This window comes from Scyliorhinus torazame, chromosome 15, assembly GCF_047496885.1.
Source record: "Scyliorhinus torazame isolate Kashiwa2021f chromosome 15, sScyTor2.1, whole genome shotgun sequence".
NCBI lineage: Eukaryota > Metazoa > Chordata > Chondrichthyes > Carcharhiniformes > Scyliorhinidae > Scyliorhinus > Scyliorhinus torazame.
This window is the reverse complement of record NC_092721.1, coordinates 203,584,316-203,601,021: the sequence shown is the minus strand read 5'-3', so window position 1 is coordinate 203,601,021 and position 16,706 is coordinate 203,584,316. Positions and strand designations below refer to the sequence as shown.

Below are 16,706 nucleotides of genomic sequence, written 5' to 3'. Positions count from 1 at the left end.
AGTATGGAGTTGATGTGTCTCGTGACCAACATCTTGAAGCACTTCATCTTTTTTTTTTAAATTTAGATTACCCAATTATTTTTTTCCAATTAAGGAGCAATTTAGCGTGGCCAATCCATCTACTCTGCACATTTTTGGATTGTGGGGGCGAAACCCACGCAGACACGGGGAAAATGTGCAAACTCCACACGGACAGTGACCCAGAGCCGGGATCGAACCTGGGACCTCAGCGCCGTGAGGCAGCTGTGCTAAACACTAGGCCACTGTGCTGCCCTTGAAGCACTTCATTACGATCGATGTCAAGGCCACCGGACGGTAGTTGCTGAGGCACGTTGCCTGGTTCTTCTTTAGCACCGGTATGATGGTGGTCTTCTTGAAGCAGGTGAGGACCTCGGAGCGGAGTTGGGAGAAAGGTGTCTGCAAACACACCCGCCAGTGTTCCGTGCACGATCAGGGACTCCGTCAGGACCTGCTGCTTTCCGAGGGTTCACTTTCGAGAAGGCCGATCTGACTTCGGAGGCTGTGACGGTGGGTGTGGGTGTGTCCGGGGCTGCTGGGGCAATTGGCAACGGTTTGTTGGTTTTCTGCTCGAACCGAGCATAGAATGCATTGCGTTCATCGGGGAGGGGTGCGCTGCTGCTGGAGATTCTATTCGGCTTTGCTTTGTTTAAGCCTTGCCACAACCGACGAGAGTCCGTGTCGTTAGTCTGTGACTCTAGCTTAGTCTGGTATTGTCTCTTGACATCCCTGATGGCTTTGCAGAGGTCGTACCTGGATCTCTTGTATAGGTCAGGGTCGCTTGTCTTGAACGCCTCAGACCTGGCCTTCCGTAGGGAGTGGATCTCCTGGTTAAACCATGGTTTCCGGTTGGGGAACGTACGTACTGCTTTCTATGGCACGCAGTCTTCTACACATTTGCTGATGAAGTCTGTGGCATACTCGTTTAGATTGGCCGCTGAGTTCTTAAATATGGACCAGTCCACTGACTCTGAGCAGTCATGTAGGAGCTTGTCCATTGCCTCGGACCAGCACTGCACAACCTTCTTGTCATGATATTCAAACACACACATCATGATAGACACACCAACAGACAAATCAGAACACACAACACCACAACCAATGACAGAAAGATATAAAAGCACAGACACGACCCCCGGTGGTCAGTATTAGCTGGAGAGGAAGACCAGGACAGATCTGTTACCAAACACACTCAGGGAGACAGCACGTGCAGAGTATCCAGAACGAACTGTATTATAAGAGTTAAAATAAAATAGAGTTGTACCACATACATCTGTGTTGGCTCATCTGTGCACCAGAGCACCCAACACCACATGGTACAGGAGTGGATCGATACCTGCCGGCATACCTCAGTGTACAGAGACAACCAGCAGTGCCCAGGCAAAATGATAGAGCTCCCGGTTCCGCAGCCGCTCCAGTGCTACGGCGATCTCCGCGAAAACTGGCGGCGATTCCGGCAATGGTTCGAATTGTTCCTGGTGGCAGCTGAACTCCAAGACCTGGATGATAGCGAAAAAATTGAATTTCTCCTCACCATCGCCGGTGCAAGGGCAAGAGAAATATTCACAAGGTTCAGGTTCTCAGGAGGCAGCAAAGGTACGATTACCAGGCAGTCCTGGACAAATTCTCCAAGTACTGTGAAGAAAACGCAATCCAATCGGCAAATAAAGGTAAGAAAAGCGGCAGTACTCACCTCGTGGCTGGGATCCCGGAGCCCGAATTCCCAGAGGCCGAAATCCCGGGCCTGAGAGAGGGCTGGGTCGAGGTTGGCGGCCATCTTGCTAAAGGTATCACGCTAGCACAGTTGCGCGAGCAGTGCGCAGAACCGGAAGTTTCGTTTGCGCATGCGCGAAATGCTGCGCATGCGCAGTCAAGAAAACGGCCATCGGTAAAGGAACAGCGATCTGAGCATGCGCAGTCGCTTCCTACGTGCTACATACCGAGCGTCAGGATGTCAGAGGCCCCAGACTGCACCAATTTAAAGGGGAAATGTCCAAAATCCAATTTAAAAGGGAAACGTCCCAAATCAAAAAAACAAAAATCTGTTAAAGCTGTAAAACAACCTTCCCTCACCTGGAATGACAGCACATTGCCGCAAATTGACCCAGGAGATGAATTTGACCTCCGAAGAACCCTCCGACAAGCAGTTACCTACGCACAAGCCGATGATTCCGACCTCGAATACTTCGATGACGATCTTTACAGTGTTTCCGGACCTCGCGAGCCCAATGATAGCTCCGTGGTCCTATACGACTATGACTCGGACGAACCTTTCGTGTTGCACATTGGCGGCCCCCACATTGAATCCGACGCAGATGCGGATTCACTTTTCGGATTTGAGGATCTTCAATCCAGCAGATATGACGTTCCAACTTATCAGTACCGGATGATGCTGCAGCCTGACATTAACAGATAGGGAGCGGTGCAAGCACACGGAGAGTGCCCTGCTGCCACACAGAGCGTGGTCCACGTCCCGCTCAACGTTCCCGACTCTATGAAAGAAGACATGCAAGACTCCAGAGTGCAGTCCTCGCATGAACCAGAAGTGACTCCAGTGTCACAAGCTTCCACAGCAAGCTCGTGGACAGACTCCACAATTGCAGAAATGCAAGACTCCAGAGCGCAGTCCTTGCACGGACAAGAAGTGACTCCAGTGTCACAAGCCTCCACAGAGAGCTCGTGGACAGCCTCCACGATAGAAGCAACGCAAGACTCCAGAGCGCAGTCCTTGCACGAACAAGAAGTGACTCCAGTGTCACAAGCCTCCACAGAGAGCTCGTGGACAGCCTCCACGATAGAAGCAACGCAAGACTCCAGAGCGCAGTCCTTGCACGAACAAGAAGTGACTCCAGTGTCACAAGCCTCCACAGAGAGCTCGTGGACAGCCTCCACGATAGAAGCAACGCAAGACTCCAATGTGCAGTCCTTGCAGGAACAAGACCATGAGGGTCTAGCAACCTCTCCTGACCAACCAGCGGCAGACGATGCAAGTCTGCCATGCTCACGTGAACAGCAAGAAGGCTATAACAGCCTACCATGCTCCACTACACAGCAGCATGACCATGACGGTCTCTCATGCTACAATGAAGGGCACAGCGCTGAAGACTGTTCAAGCCCAACTGAAGACAAGCCAAAGGAATCGCCTCGTCCAAGCCCGAAGAAAAAAGGTTTATGCGCTGACCTTCAGGATCATTATAGCCGAACAGAGATTAATAATGCTGCACGGCCACAGAAGGATGCTGAGGATTTGCTAACAAAATTAATTGAATGTTTAACTTGCAAGGAGCAGACTGAGAATTGCCAGTGTTTTAGTACGGATCGAAAAAATGGACAAGACATTGATCCTCAGGTAATGGAAATAACACAACCTGAATCATATCTACAGCAGGGACAAATGTCTCCCTTCAACACAACGCCGCAAAATCCCAACTTCGGAGACCAGCAGTTAGTCAGTAATGACTCTTCAAACCTTGAGGGGAACATTAATTGCATTGAACCTATACACACTCCACTGATTATGGAGCAGAACATTGGAGCAAGAATCCTGAGGACACCGACATCGAGTAGCCAGATAACGAATTTAAAACCCACAGCAGTTTCAAGTGAACCAAGTGTGCTTTCCACTAATGGTGAAGATGCAGATAAGGTCGACCCGATTATCCATTGTACCACACTAACCCCAGTGATTAAGCAGCTATGTATGGGGAGTATAATGTGGGCAATTGAGAACAGTAAAAGAGAGACTGTGACCATGCCAGTCCCAGCAAAATCAGACCCAGAGACCATGAAGGCATGTACATTAGACAAAGATACATATGAGGTACCTGAGAAGAAAAGTGAAACGGAATGTTCTTTGGAAAATAGTACAATGTCGATAGAAACATTGGATCCTATATTCGAGACCATACATATGGGAGAATTTGGGGGTAATAAACAAGGTTCTGCAATGTCTGGGGGAAGATTTAAAATTCCAAAGAAGAAAAGCCCAAATGAAGGACAACGGCAAGACAATGACAGTCCACCGACATGGTGTGCACCACCAGATGAAAACTCTGACAATTTACCCAACCCTAGTGAACAGCAAGCTGCTAATGACGATCTATCCACGGGATGTGAGACGAGTGACGACAGCATCCCACTTCCCATGCAAAAGGTGCAAGGTGACAGACCTCGCCTAGTGCGTACCGAGGCACTCGACGATCACGGTGGGACCACTGACGACTGCGGTGGCGGCGCACCGCTTCCACCCTCGATGGCTCGACCCTCTCCACTGGTTGGTGCATTCCTGCATGTTCCGACTCCAGAAGTGCAGCTTCAGGGAATCTCGGCTGCCTCCAGTGAACCTGTTGGGACTCCGGACGGGGGGCATCGACGGAAGGCAGACCGGACTCCAGATGGGGAGCAGCCAAGCGCCGACTCTGATTTGCGCACGCCAGACCTTGCTCCGGACGGGCGGTGTCGCGGCCTCGGTGATGGCACGCTCAGGGTGACGGCGGATGCCACGGCGACAGGGAATGGATCGCGTGGCAGTCCCACTGGGTCGGCAGTGGCAACCAGCACCGGCGGTCCAAGATGGACACACCAATTCGCGCCATCGCCAGACGTTGATGCGAGCAACAATTCTCTCTCCAAGGCGACATGCTTCGACATTTCTCTGCGGAGTCGCCCTTCCGGCACAGCAGGTGGCCGGAACCAGCGTACACGGTCTCGGCCAACTTCCACATCTGGCACAGTCATCGCCTTGCATGATATTAGTGATGGTGCTACTTCGATGGCAACGACCCATCGGCTACAAGATGCCGTCCACCACAAACATAAAAAGAAAAAAGACTCCACCTTGTTCCTGGCATGCAGGGCGGATGGATTGGTGCGTAGGCGCAATCAGCGAGCTTTGCGCCGCCTTCCACGCTCGCAACTGAACCGTACGCACACGCCGGATCCTCCACTGGTTCCCAAGGATGACTTCGTGGAGATGCCACGGATCATGCCCCTTCCATCGCCACCAGAACCAAACCACAGCCAAGGCACCACTAACAAAGATGTTGAATGTTATATTTGCACGAATGAAAAAACCAAGCACTGCACGAAGTACAACAAATGGTGAAGTAGAGACTTCGGCAACAGCATCACCTCCAACAGTCCAAGGTGAACCAGTGTGACCCCAAATCTCCACAGCTGAACCGGCTTGAGGACCAGCCCATTCTTGAGGCGGTCACCCATTAGACTGGACTTATAACGCTGTTCATACGTTCAAAAAGTCAAACACTTCTGTATTATAACCTGTTGTTGTTTATTGTTCCAGATATCGTCTGACCAGACCAATGTTCAAGTTTTTTTTTTCTCTCGCATCCAAGTTTTGTTATGGTACAACCTTGTTAGTGTGACGCACCCGACATCGCCCCATGTAAATAGTTACGTCATATACACACGCTGTACACAACACACACACACACTCTTAGATGCGCTCACGACACAATTATATTTATAACCACGTAGGCACATATCTTTGTAAAAAGGGGGGATGTCATGATATTCAAACACACACATCATGATAGACACACCAACAGACAAATCAGAACACACAACACCACAACCAATGACAGAAAGATATGAAAGCACAGACACGACCCCCGGTGGTCAGTATTAGCTGCAGAGGAGGACCAGGACAGATCTGTTACCAAACACACTCAGGGAGACAGCACGTGCAGAGTATCCAGAACGAACTGTATTATAAGAGTTAAAATAAAATAGAGTTGTACCACATACAACTGTGTTGGCTCATCTGTGCACCAGAGCACCCAACACCACACTTCTTAACTGGATTCACCCTCTTAAGTTTCTGCTTGTGTGCCGGGAGAATGAACACCGTCTTATAGTCCGATTTTCCGAAGTGCGGTTGGGGGATTGATCAGTAAGCGTCTGATGTTTGAGTAGCAGTGGTCAAGAGTGCTGTCGCCCCTGGTAGAACAGGAGATGTGTTGGTGGAATTTTGGCAGTACACTCTTGAGGTTGGCTTGGTTGAAGTCCCCGGCCACGGTGAACAAGGCCTCCGGGTGTTCTGTTTCACTGTTGTTTATAGCGGTGTACAATTCATTAATCGCCTTCTTCACTTCCGCCTGGGGTGGGATGTAGACCGCCGTGATGATGGCAGACGTGAACTCCTGTGGAAAATAGTATGGGCGGCAGAGACGCGAGGGAGAGAATGAGAAAAACGCGAGAGAGAGAATGTGAAAGAGACGCGAGAAGGAGAAAGAGAAAGACATGCGAGAGAACGAAAAAGAGACTTGCGAGAGAGAAAGAGATGCCGTTGTTTAAGAAAGGGGCAAAAGATAACGCAGGAAACTACAGGCCTGTCAGCTTGACATCAATAGTGGGAAAACTGATGGAGGCCTTAATACAGGATGGGATAAATATACACTTAGAGAAAAATAAGTTATTACTAGATAGTCAACATGGCTTTGTCCAGGGCAGGTCATGTCTGACAAATTTAGTTAAGTTCTTTGACTAGGTGACACAGGCAGTGGATGAAGGTAGTGCTGTGGATGTTGTATATTTGGACTTTCAGAAAGCATTTGGTACAGTGCCACATGGCAGGCTGGTTAGCAAATTCAATATGTTTGGGATTGATGGGTCCCTGACAGCATTGACAGCTTGGATTAGAAGTTGGCTAAGAGTTAGGAAACAGAGGGTAGGTATAGAGCATTGCTCAGACTGGAGACGAGTTGAGAGTGGTGTTCCCCAGGGCTCAGTGTTGGAAACCTTGCTTTATTTGATTTATATAAATGATTTAGAAGTGGGTGATGAGGGCAAAACCTCTACATTTGCAGATGATACTAAGCTAGGGAGAATAGTGAATTGTGAGGATGGTGCTGAGCCACTTCAGAGGGACATTGACAAGTTGGCCAAATGGGCAGATGAATTTCAATGCAGCGAAATGTGAGGTAATGCATTTTGGGAGAAGAAACATGGGGAGACAATATAGGCTCAATGGTACAACTTTGAGGGGAGTCCAGGAGCAGAGGGACCTCGGGATTCGAGTGCTTAATTCTCTGAAGGTGGCCAGGCAAGTTGAAACAGTTGTTAAGAAGGCTTAGAGCATCCTTGGATTTGTAAATAGAGGCATAGAATATAAAAGCAAGGAAGTGATACTCTGCAAATCATTGGTCAGACCGCATTTGGAGTATTGTATTCAGTTCTGAATGAATGAAATTCGCTTATTGTCACAAGTAGGCTTCAAATGAAGTTACTGTGAAAAGCCCCTAGTCGCCACATTCCGGCGCCTGTTCGGGGAGGCTGTTACGGGAATCGAACCGTGCTGCTAGCCTGCCTTGGTCTGCTTTCAAAGCCAGCGATTTAGCCCTGTGCTAAACAGCCCCTGAATGATTTCAAAAGGAAATTGGATGGGCTCTTGACGGACCTTATTTAAGGAAGGATGTTAAAGCCCTGGAGAGAGTGCAGAGGAGATTTACCAGAATGATACCAGGAATGAGGAATTTTAGATACAAGGAAAGATTGGGGAAATCGGGATTGTTCTCCTTGGAGCAGAGAAGATTAAGAGGCGGCCTTATTGAGGTGGTCAAAATTCTGAACAATTTTGACAGGGTAAAGAAGGATATTCTGTTTCCACTGGTTGGTAAGTCAGTGACTAGCGGGGGTCACACTTTTCAGATGGTCAGCAAGAGAGCTCGGAGTGAGATGAGGAGAAAGTCCTTTGCTCAGAGAGTTGTTGGGGTTTGGAATGCGCTGCCTGGAGAGTGGCGGAGGCGGATTCCATAGGAGGTTTCAAAAGAGAGCTGGATATATATTTGAAAGTGATGGATTTGGAGGGCTTTGAGAGTTGGTGCAGACACAATGGGCAATGGCCTCCTGTACTGTAAATAGCAAACAAACAAACCAGACGCGGGAAAGAGACGCGAGAGAGAGAGAAAGAGAAAGACGAGAGAGAGAGAAAGAGACAGACACGAAACAGGGAGAGGCGAGAGAGAGAAAGAGAAAGACGAGAGAGAGGGAAAGAGACGGACACGAAACAGGGAGAGGCGAGAGAGAGAAAGATGCAAGAGAGAGAAAAAAAGACGTGAGAGGGAGAAAGGGTGTGGAGAAGAAGAGTGGGAATGTGAGAGAGAGAGAACAAGGCAGTGGAGAGGACCTGTGTGTTGAACTGTACTGTTGTCAGCTGATACTGCTTTGCTGTCGCAGGAGAACGGAACAATTGGGTTCGTGTCATCGAGCAGGCGCTGGAGGAGAAGAAGGAAAAGAGTGACTTGCACGCAGCTCATGGGTCAGATTATTTCTTACGGGACAGTGTCTTGGACACGGGGCAGAAATTTGGCTACCTTGAGATCCGAACATCACGACATAAAATCTACGTGTCCATCCGTGGGGATAAGGTGTGGCTATATAAAAATGAAGAGGTAAGGAATTTCAGGCTTTCATCCACACATGAATTTAGAAGCAGCTGACGATATGCACGAATGTAATGTCTCATTGTACAGAATAATTCAGTCCATCCTTCCTGTACTGGCCCTTCGATAGACATATCCAATCAGATCCACTGCCTTTGCTCTTTCCCCGTCGCCCTGTGCATTTTTCCTTTTCAGCTTATTTTAAATTCAATTCCCTTCTGGAGGTGACAATCGGATCTGCATCCTGTTTTGGGGCCACTGCTGTTTGTCATTTTTATAAATGACCTGGAGGAGGGCGTAGAAGGATGGGTGAGTAAATTTGCAGATGACACTAAAGTCGGTGGAGTTGTGGACAGTGCGGAAGGATGTTACAAGTTACAGAGGGACATAGCTAAGCTGCAGCGCTGGGCTGAGAGGTGGCAAATGGAGTTCAATACAGAAAAGTGTGAGGTGATTCATTTTGGAAGGAATAACAGGAAGACCGAGTACTGGGCTAATGGTAAGATTCTTGGCAGTGTGGATGAGCAGAGAGATCTCTGTGTCCATGTACATAGATCCCTGAAAGTTGCCACCCAGGTTGAGAGGGTTGTTAAGAAGGCGTACGGTATGTTAGCTTTTATTGGTAGAGGGATTGAGTTTCGGAGCCATGAGGTCATGTTGCAGCTGTACAAAACTCTGGTGCGGCCGCATTTGTAGTATTGCGTGCAATTCTGGTCGCCGCATTATAGGAAGGATGTGGAAGCATTGGAAAGGGTGCAGAGGAGATTTACCAGAATGTTGCCTGGTATGGAGGGAAGATCTTATGAGGAAAGGCTGAAGGACTTGAGGCTGTTTTCATTAGAGAGAAGAAGGTTAAGAGGTGACTTAATTGAGGCATACAAGATGATCAGAAGATTGGATAGGGTGGACAGTGAGAGCCTTTTTCCTCGGATGGTGATGTCTAGCACGAGGGGACATAGCTTTAAATTGAGGGGAGATAGATATAAGACAGATGTCAGAGGTAGGTTCTTTACTCAGAGAATAGTAAGGGCGTGGAATTCCCTGCCTGCAACAGTAGTGGACCCGCCAGCACTAAGGGCATTCAAATGGTCATTGGATCGACATATGGACGATAAGGGGATAGTGTAGATGGGCTTTAGAGTGGTTTCACAGGTCGGCGCAACATTGAGGGCCGAAGGGCCTGTACTGCGCTGTAATGTTCTATGTTCTCTTTGAGTCATAAAGCTGTGGGTTCAATTCCCCCTTCAGACACTCAAGAGTTCAAAATCCAGGCTGACGTTACAGTGCAGGACTGAGGGAATGCTGCACTGCCAGGGGGGGGGTGGGGTTCTGTCTTTCACATGAGGCCCTGCCTTTGCACTCGAGTGGACAGGAGGTCAGCAGAGCTCTCCCTTCTGCGCTGAAGAATATCTATCCCTAGATCTACGTCAGATTAGCTTGCCGATTGTGGGAGCGTGCTGTACCTGACAAAATTCAACGGTAGAACCAGATACTTCACAAGTAATTCCTATTGCTTGTGAAGCCCTTTAGAATGCTGTGAGCATGTGGTGAGGTGCTACGTGAATGCAGGTTTATTTGTTTCTAGTTTATTCCTGAAAGCTGGCCTTTATTACCGGAATGGTAGTGTCGTATTTATTCTTTTACGGGATGTGGGAGTCGCTGGGTCAGCATTTGTTGCCCATCCCTAATTGACCTCGAACTGAGTGTCTCGCTCGGCCATTACAGTGAGGGGCAGTTGTCGCACTCGTCCATTTCAGTGAGGGGCAGTTGTCCCGCTCGGCCATTTCAGTGAGGGGCTGTTGTCCCGCTCGGCCATTTCAGTGAGGGGCAGTTGTCCCGCTCGGCCATTACAGTGAGGGGCAGTTGTCTCGCTCGGCCATTTCAGTGAGGGCCAGTTGTCTCGCTCGGCCATTTCAGTGAGGGCCAGTTGTCTCGCTCGGCCATTTCAGTGAAGGGCAGTTGTCTCGCTCGGCCATTACAGTGAGGGGCAGTTGTCTCGCTCGGCCATTACAGTGAGGGGCAGTTGTCTCGCTCGGCCATTTCAGTGAGGGGCAGTTGTCTCGCTCGGCCATTTCAGTGAGGGGCAGTTGTCCCGCTCGGCCATTTCAGTGAGGGGCAGTTGTCTCGCTCGGCCATTACAGTGAGGGGCAATTGTCTCGCTCGGCCATTTCAGTGAGGGGCAGTTGTCTCGCTCGGCCATTTCAGTGAGGGGCAGTTGTCTCGCTCGGCCATTTCAGTGAGGGGCAGTTGTCTCGCTCGGCCATTTCAGTGAGGGGCAGTTGTCTCGCTCGGCCATTTCAGAGTCAGCCACACTGCTGTGAGCCGGGAGTCACAGGCAGGCCAGACCGGGTAAGGTCGGCAGATTTCCTTGAAGGACGTTAGTGAACCAGATGGGTTTTTACAACAATCGATGATAGTTTCATGGTCGCCATGACTGAGACTAGATTTATATTCCAGATTTACGAATTGAATTTCAATTGCACCAGCTGCCGAGGTGGGCTTTGAACCCGTAGCCCCCGAGCAGTAGCCAGTGAAATTACCAGCACCCAACACCTCTGTTTTGAGCAGATGATGGTAACCTGACTGACATTTCCCCAGTCTTAGCCCCCGCACTGTGATATAAAGATTATAAATACACAAAACTCTGGGCCTGGTTCATGGAGCCTGCTTCATACTCATGATGCTCATAAAGCCCCCCCCTCCCTCCTTCTCCCTCTCTCCATCGCTCCTTTGCTCACTCTTGGTCACACTTCCACCCTCTCTCTCTTCCGACCGACCGCCATTTTGCCCTGGCCCTCGCTCTCCTTTGCTCCTTCCACTCTCCCTCTTTCCCTCCATCCATCTTTCCCTCCCTTCTATCCCCCTCCCTCTCTCCGTCTCTCCCTAGTTCTGGGCAGGAAAGTGAAGGCTATGATCAGCCATGACCTGACTGAATGGTAGAGCAGGTTTGATGGGTGTAACGCTCTGCCCCTGCTCCTATTTCTCAATGTCTCCTCACTGTCCCCTTCCTGCTGTGGTCCACATTGATGTTATTACTGGACAGCAAGATCCCAGAGTGGAAACCGGGCTCAAAAGTTCAAACTTTACATCTGGTTGCTGCAATTGTCTCTTAAACTCAGGACACTTTATCCTTCCTTAAATTCCCCTGAACAATACCGTGGCCTCTGTTCTCTTAAGTTCGGTCGTCTTAAACATACTTTCTGTCCCAATTCCCTGGTTATCTGGACTGTAACTTGTACTTTTGCAAGCCAGCCGCTGTGCAGCTCCCATCCTCTCCGGTCCTTCTTCTGGCAGAGTTGAGAGATGTTCGCTCCCCAAGGTCCTGTTTCCAACTGCTCTCGCTTCCAGTTAAAACTAAAAAGACAGGAAATCCCTCCCCTTGGAAAGTGGCCTCCTGTTGTGAAGCAACGACTTACTTGGACCATTTATTCCTCACGCTGTAGCCCTCTCTAAGCACAATAGAGACGCAGTTGGAACTGAACCAACCCTCGCACATATAAACACCTTTGTCCAGCAACGGTAGCACAAGTGGTTAGCACTGTGGCTTCACAGCGCCAGGGTCGCAGGTTCGATTCCCGGCTTGGGTCACTGCCTGCGCGGAGTCTGCACATCCTCGCCGTGTGTGTGTGTGGGTTTCCTCCGGGTGCTCCGGTTTCCTCCCACAGTCCAAAGACATGCAAGTTAGGTGGATTGGTCACGATAAATTGCCCTTAGTGATCAAAAAGGTTAGGAGGGGTTATTGGGTTACGGGGATAGGGTGGAAGTGAGGGCTTAAGTGGGTCGGTGCAGACTCGATGGGCCGAATGGCCTCCTTCTGCACTGTATGTTCTATGGATGTAAAAGATCTAATGAGAGGTAGAACCCTTCAAAACACAGAAACATTAACTGAAACTTAAACTGTACCTTATTTCTCTTGTTTGCCAATACAAATTTAAATCCTTTAAAACGACCTTTGTTTTCCAAACACTCCCACCCTCCTTTCTCTCTCCCCATTGCTCCCTCCCTCCCTCCACTGCCCCTGAAGCTATCTGATGATGTCCTTTCTGACTGGCAATCTGAGATGTTCCTCTGACCCGCAGGACTACCGACTGGGGATTGGCATCACATCTGTGGAGATGAATGTCGCGACAGTGAAAGATGCAGACAGGCGGGCATTTGACCTGACAACGCCCTACAAGACCTTCAGGTACCTTCCCTCACTGCCCGCCCTCTTGTGAGCGATGCTGTAGAAATGGAACGTTGTATAAGGTGCTGTGTTTTCTCCCCTCTCTGGGCCCGCTCAGTTTTATAGCCGATACGGACAGCGAGAAGGAGGAGTGGGTCGAAGCTCTGCGGGAGTCCACGGCTGAAGCTCTCTCCAACTATGAGGTTGCTGAGCAGATCTGGGCGGTGGAGTCGAACACTCACTGTGCTGACTGCGGAACCCCCAAACCAGAGTGGGCCTCCATCAATCTCTGCCTGGTCGTCTGCAAGAAATGTGCAGGTAATGAGAAAAGAGGTTGCCACCCCGCAAACTCCATTGAACAAGCGAGATGGGTGGGCTCCAGTCCCAGGCAGGCGGGCTACAATCCAGGGGGTCACTAGCATTCATTGTGTGTAGTTAAATGCTTTCAGCAGCTGGTCACCCTTCTGTCTCTTCAGTCAGAAATTATTGTGTTTGAGACTCACGCCAAAGAGTGAGGGAAAGAAATCGAGGCAACATTCCTGGGGAAGCAACAAGGGAGTGTTGCACTGTCAGAGGGTCAGTACTGAGGGAGTGCTGCACTGTCAGAGGGTCAGCACTGAGGGAGTGCTGCACTGTCAGAGGGTCAGTACTGAGGGAGTGCCGCACTGTCAGAGGGTCAGTACTGAGGGAGCGCTGCACTGTAAGAGGGTCAGTGCTGAGGGAGTGCCGCACTGTCAGAGGGTCAGTACTAAGGGAGTGCCGCACTGTCAGAGGGTCAGTACTGAGGGAGTGTTGCACTGTCAGAGGGTCAGTACTGAGGGAGTGCTGCACTGTCAGAGGGTCAGTACTGAGGGAGCGCCGCACTGTCAGAGGGTCAGTACTGAGGGAGTGCCGCACTGTCAGAGGGTCAGTACTGAGGGAGCGCTGCACTGTCAGAGGGTCAGTACTGAGGGAGTGCCGCACTGTCAGAGGGTCAGTACTGAGGGAGTGCCGCACTGTCAGAGGGTCAGTACTGAGGGAGCGCTGCACTGTAAGAGGGTCAGTACTGAGGGAGTGCTGCACTGTCAGAGGGTCAGTACTGAGGGAGTGCCGCACTGTCAGAGGGTCAGTACTGAGGGAGTGCCGCACTGTCAGAGGGTCAGTACTGAGGGAGTGCTGCACTGTCAGAGGGTCAGTACTGAGGGAGTGCGGCACTGTCAGAGGGTCAGTACTGAGGGAGTGCTGCACTGTCAGAGGGTCAGTACTGAGGGAGTGCCGCACTGTCAGAGGGTCAGTACTGAGGGAGTGCTGCACTGTAAGAGGGTCAGTACTGAGGGAGTGCTGCACTGTCAGAGGGTCAGTACTGAGGGAGTGCCGCACTGTCAGAGGGTCAGTACTGAGGGAGTGCCGCACTGTCAGAGGGTCAGTACTGAGGGAGTGTTGCACTGTCAGAGGGTCAGTACTGAGGGAGTGCTGCACTGTCAGAGGGTCAGTACTGAGGAAGCGCCGCACTGTCAGAGGGTCAGTACTGAGGGAGTGCCGCACTGTCAGAGGGTCAGTGCTGAGGGAGCGCTGCACTGTCAGAGGGTCAGTACTGAGGGAGTGCTGCACTGTCAGAGGGTCAGTACTGAGGGAGTGCTGCACTGTCAGAGGGTCAGTACTGAGGGAGTGCTGCACTGTCAGAGGGTCAGTACTGAGGGAGCGCTGCACTGTCAGAGAGTCAGTACTGAGGGAGTGCTGCACTGTCAGAGGGTCAGTACTGAGGGAGTGCTGCACTATCAGAGGGTCAGTACTGAGGGAGTGCTGCACTGTCAGAGGGTCAGTACTGAGGGAGTGCTGCACTGTCAGAGGGTCAGTACTGAGGGAGCGCCGCATTGTCAGAGGGTCAGTACTGAGGGAGTGCTGCACTGCCAGAGGGTCAGCACTGAGGGAGTGCGGCACTGCCAGAGGGTCAGCACTGAGGGAGTGCGGCACTGCCAGAGGGTCAGTACTGAGGGAGCGCCGCACTGTCAGAGGGTCAGTACTGAGGGAGTGCTCCACTGTCAGAGGGTCAGTACTGAGGGAGCGCTGCACTGTCAGAGGGTCAGTACTGAGGGAGTGCCGCACTGTCAGAGGGTCAGTACTGAGGGAGTGCCGCACTGTCGGAATGTCAGTACTGAGGGAGTGCTGCACTGTCAGAGGGTCAGTACTGAGGGAGCGCTGCACTGTCAGAGAGTCAGTACTGAGGGAGTGCTGCACTGTCAGAGGGTCAGTACTGAGGGAGTGCTGCACTATCAGAGGGTCAGTACTGAGGGAGTGCTGCACTGTCAGAGGGTCAGTACTGAGGGAGTGCTGCACTGTCAGAGGGTCAGTACTGAGGGAGCGCCGCACTGTCAGAGGGTCAGTACTGAGGGAGTGCTGCACTGCCAGAGGGTCAGCACTGAGGGAATGCGGCACTGCCAGAGGGTCAGCACTGAGGGAGTGCTGCACTGTCAGAGGGTCAGTACTGAGGGAGTGCCGCACTGTCAGAGGGTCAGTACTGAGGGAGTGCCGCACTGTCAGTGGTCAGTACTGAGGGAGTGCTGCACTGTCAGAGCGTCAGGAATGAGCGAGCGCTGCACTGTCAGAGGGTCAGTACTGAGGGAGTGCCGCACTGTCAGAGGGTCAGTACTGAGGGAGTGCTGCACTGTCACAGGGTCAGTACTGAGGGAGTGCTGCACTGTCAGAGGGTCAGTACTGCACTGTCAGAGGGTCAGTACTGAGGGAGTGCCGCACTGTCAGAGGGCCAGTGCTGAGGGAGTGCTGCACTGTCAGAGGGTCAGTGCTGAGGGAGTGCTGCACTGTCAGAGAGGCAGTACTGAGGGAGTGCTGCACTGTCAGAGGGTCAGTATTGAGGGAGTGCTGCACTGTCAGAGGGTCAGTACTGAGGGAGGGCTGCACTGTCAGAGGGTCTGTACTGAGGGAGTGCTGCACTGTCAGAGGGTCAGTACTGAGGGAGTGCTGCACTGTCAGAGGGTCAGTACTGAGGGAGTGCTGCATTGTCAGAGGGTCAGTACTGAGGGAGTGCCGCACTGTCAGAGGGTCAGTACTGAGGGAGTGCTGCACTGTCAGAGTATCAGTACTGAGGGAGCGCTGCACTGTCAGAGGGTCAGTACTGAGGGAGAGTTGCACTGTCAGAGGGTCAGTACTGAGGGAGTGCTGCACTGTCAGAGGGTCAGTACTGAGGGAGAGTTGCACTTTCAGAGGGTCAGTACTGAGGGAGTGCTGCACTGTCAGAGGGTCAGTACTGAGGGAGAGTTGCACTGTCAGAGGGTCAGTACTGAGGGAGTGCTGCACTGTCAGAGGGTCAGCATTGCGAGAATGCCGATCTGGCGAGTTACATTCGTATTGCAACTTTGGTGACCTCAGGGCGTCCCATAAAGCTTTGCAGTCAATGACGGATGACTGAAGTGTATTCAGTGTTTGATCCCATCCCTGGTATTCTGATCATTATTCAGCCCTTAATCCACATCTGTAAGGGCAGGGGTGGGCTGTGTGTGGGAGCTGGCGGTGTCCACATTGAATGCTGTGTTTCCATTGTTAAAAAACTGCAAACTGTACTGGCTTGCTAGCAGCATGGGCCATGGCCATTCAGCCCCTCCAGCCTACTCCCCATTCAATCAGATCGTGGCAGATCTGTCTTTCACCACACGCATTCCTTCATCCCTGTCTTCGAGGGGAGAACCCTTTACATTTCGAGAGCGTCTCCCTAGTGTCCGAGTTTTGGAATGTGAGGATGACCGTGTGAGGGGTTAGGGCTACGGGAGTTTGTGGCTGCCTTACCCTTGTCTCCGGGGACGTCCTCTGGCAATGCGGTGGTGGCTTCCACATTGAAGATATGGAGACAGTTTCGGCAACACTTTAAACCAGGGGTGATATCGAAGCTGGTGCCGGTGTGTGTGAATCATATGTTCGAGCCGGCGAACCACGACGGTAGATTCTGGGGATGGGAGGAGGGTGGGGGGTCGCTGTGATGTAGGATTTGTTTATGGACGGCCGATTTACGAGCTCTGAGGAGTTGATAGCGAAATTTGGTCTTTCGCGGGCGGGCGCATTCAGATATTTGCAGCTGCGTGATTTGGCAAAGGAGGTTTTTCCCTCTTTCCCGGTGATGCCCCTGTCCT

At 51.2% G+C, this 16,706-nt stretch overlaps 1 protein-coding gene across 1 annotated transcript in view; it reads left to right on the top strand.

The window, feature by feature from the left end:
* Positions 1 to 16,706, top strand: part of LOC140392133 (arf-GAP with Rho-GAP domain, ANK repeat and PH domain-containing protein 1-like) — a 209,737-nt gene that overhangs the window by 42,666 nt on the left and 150,365 nt on the right. The window contains 3 exon segments of the mRNA XM_072477471.1: positions 8,215 to 8,429; positions 12,500 to 12,606; positions 12,704 to 12,903. Coding sequence (XP_072333572.1) covers positions 8,215 to 8,429; positions 12,500 to 12,606; positions 12,704 to 12,903 — 522 coding nt within the window.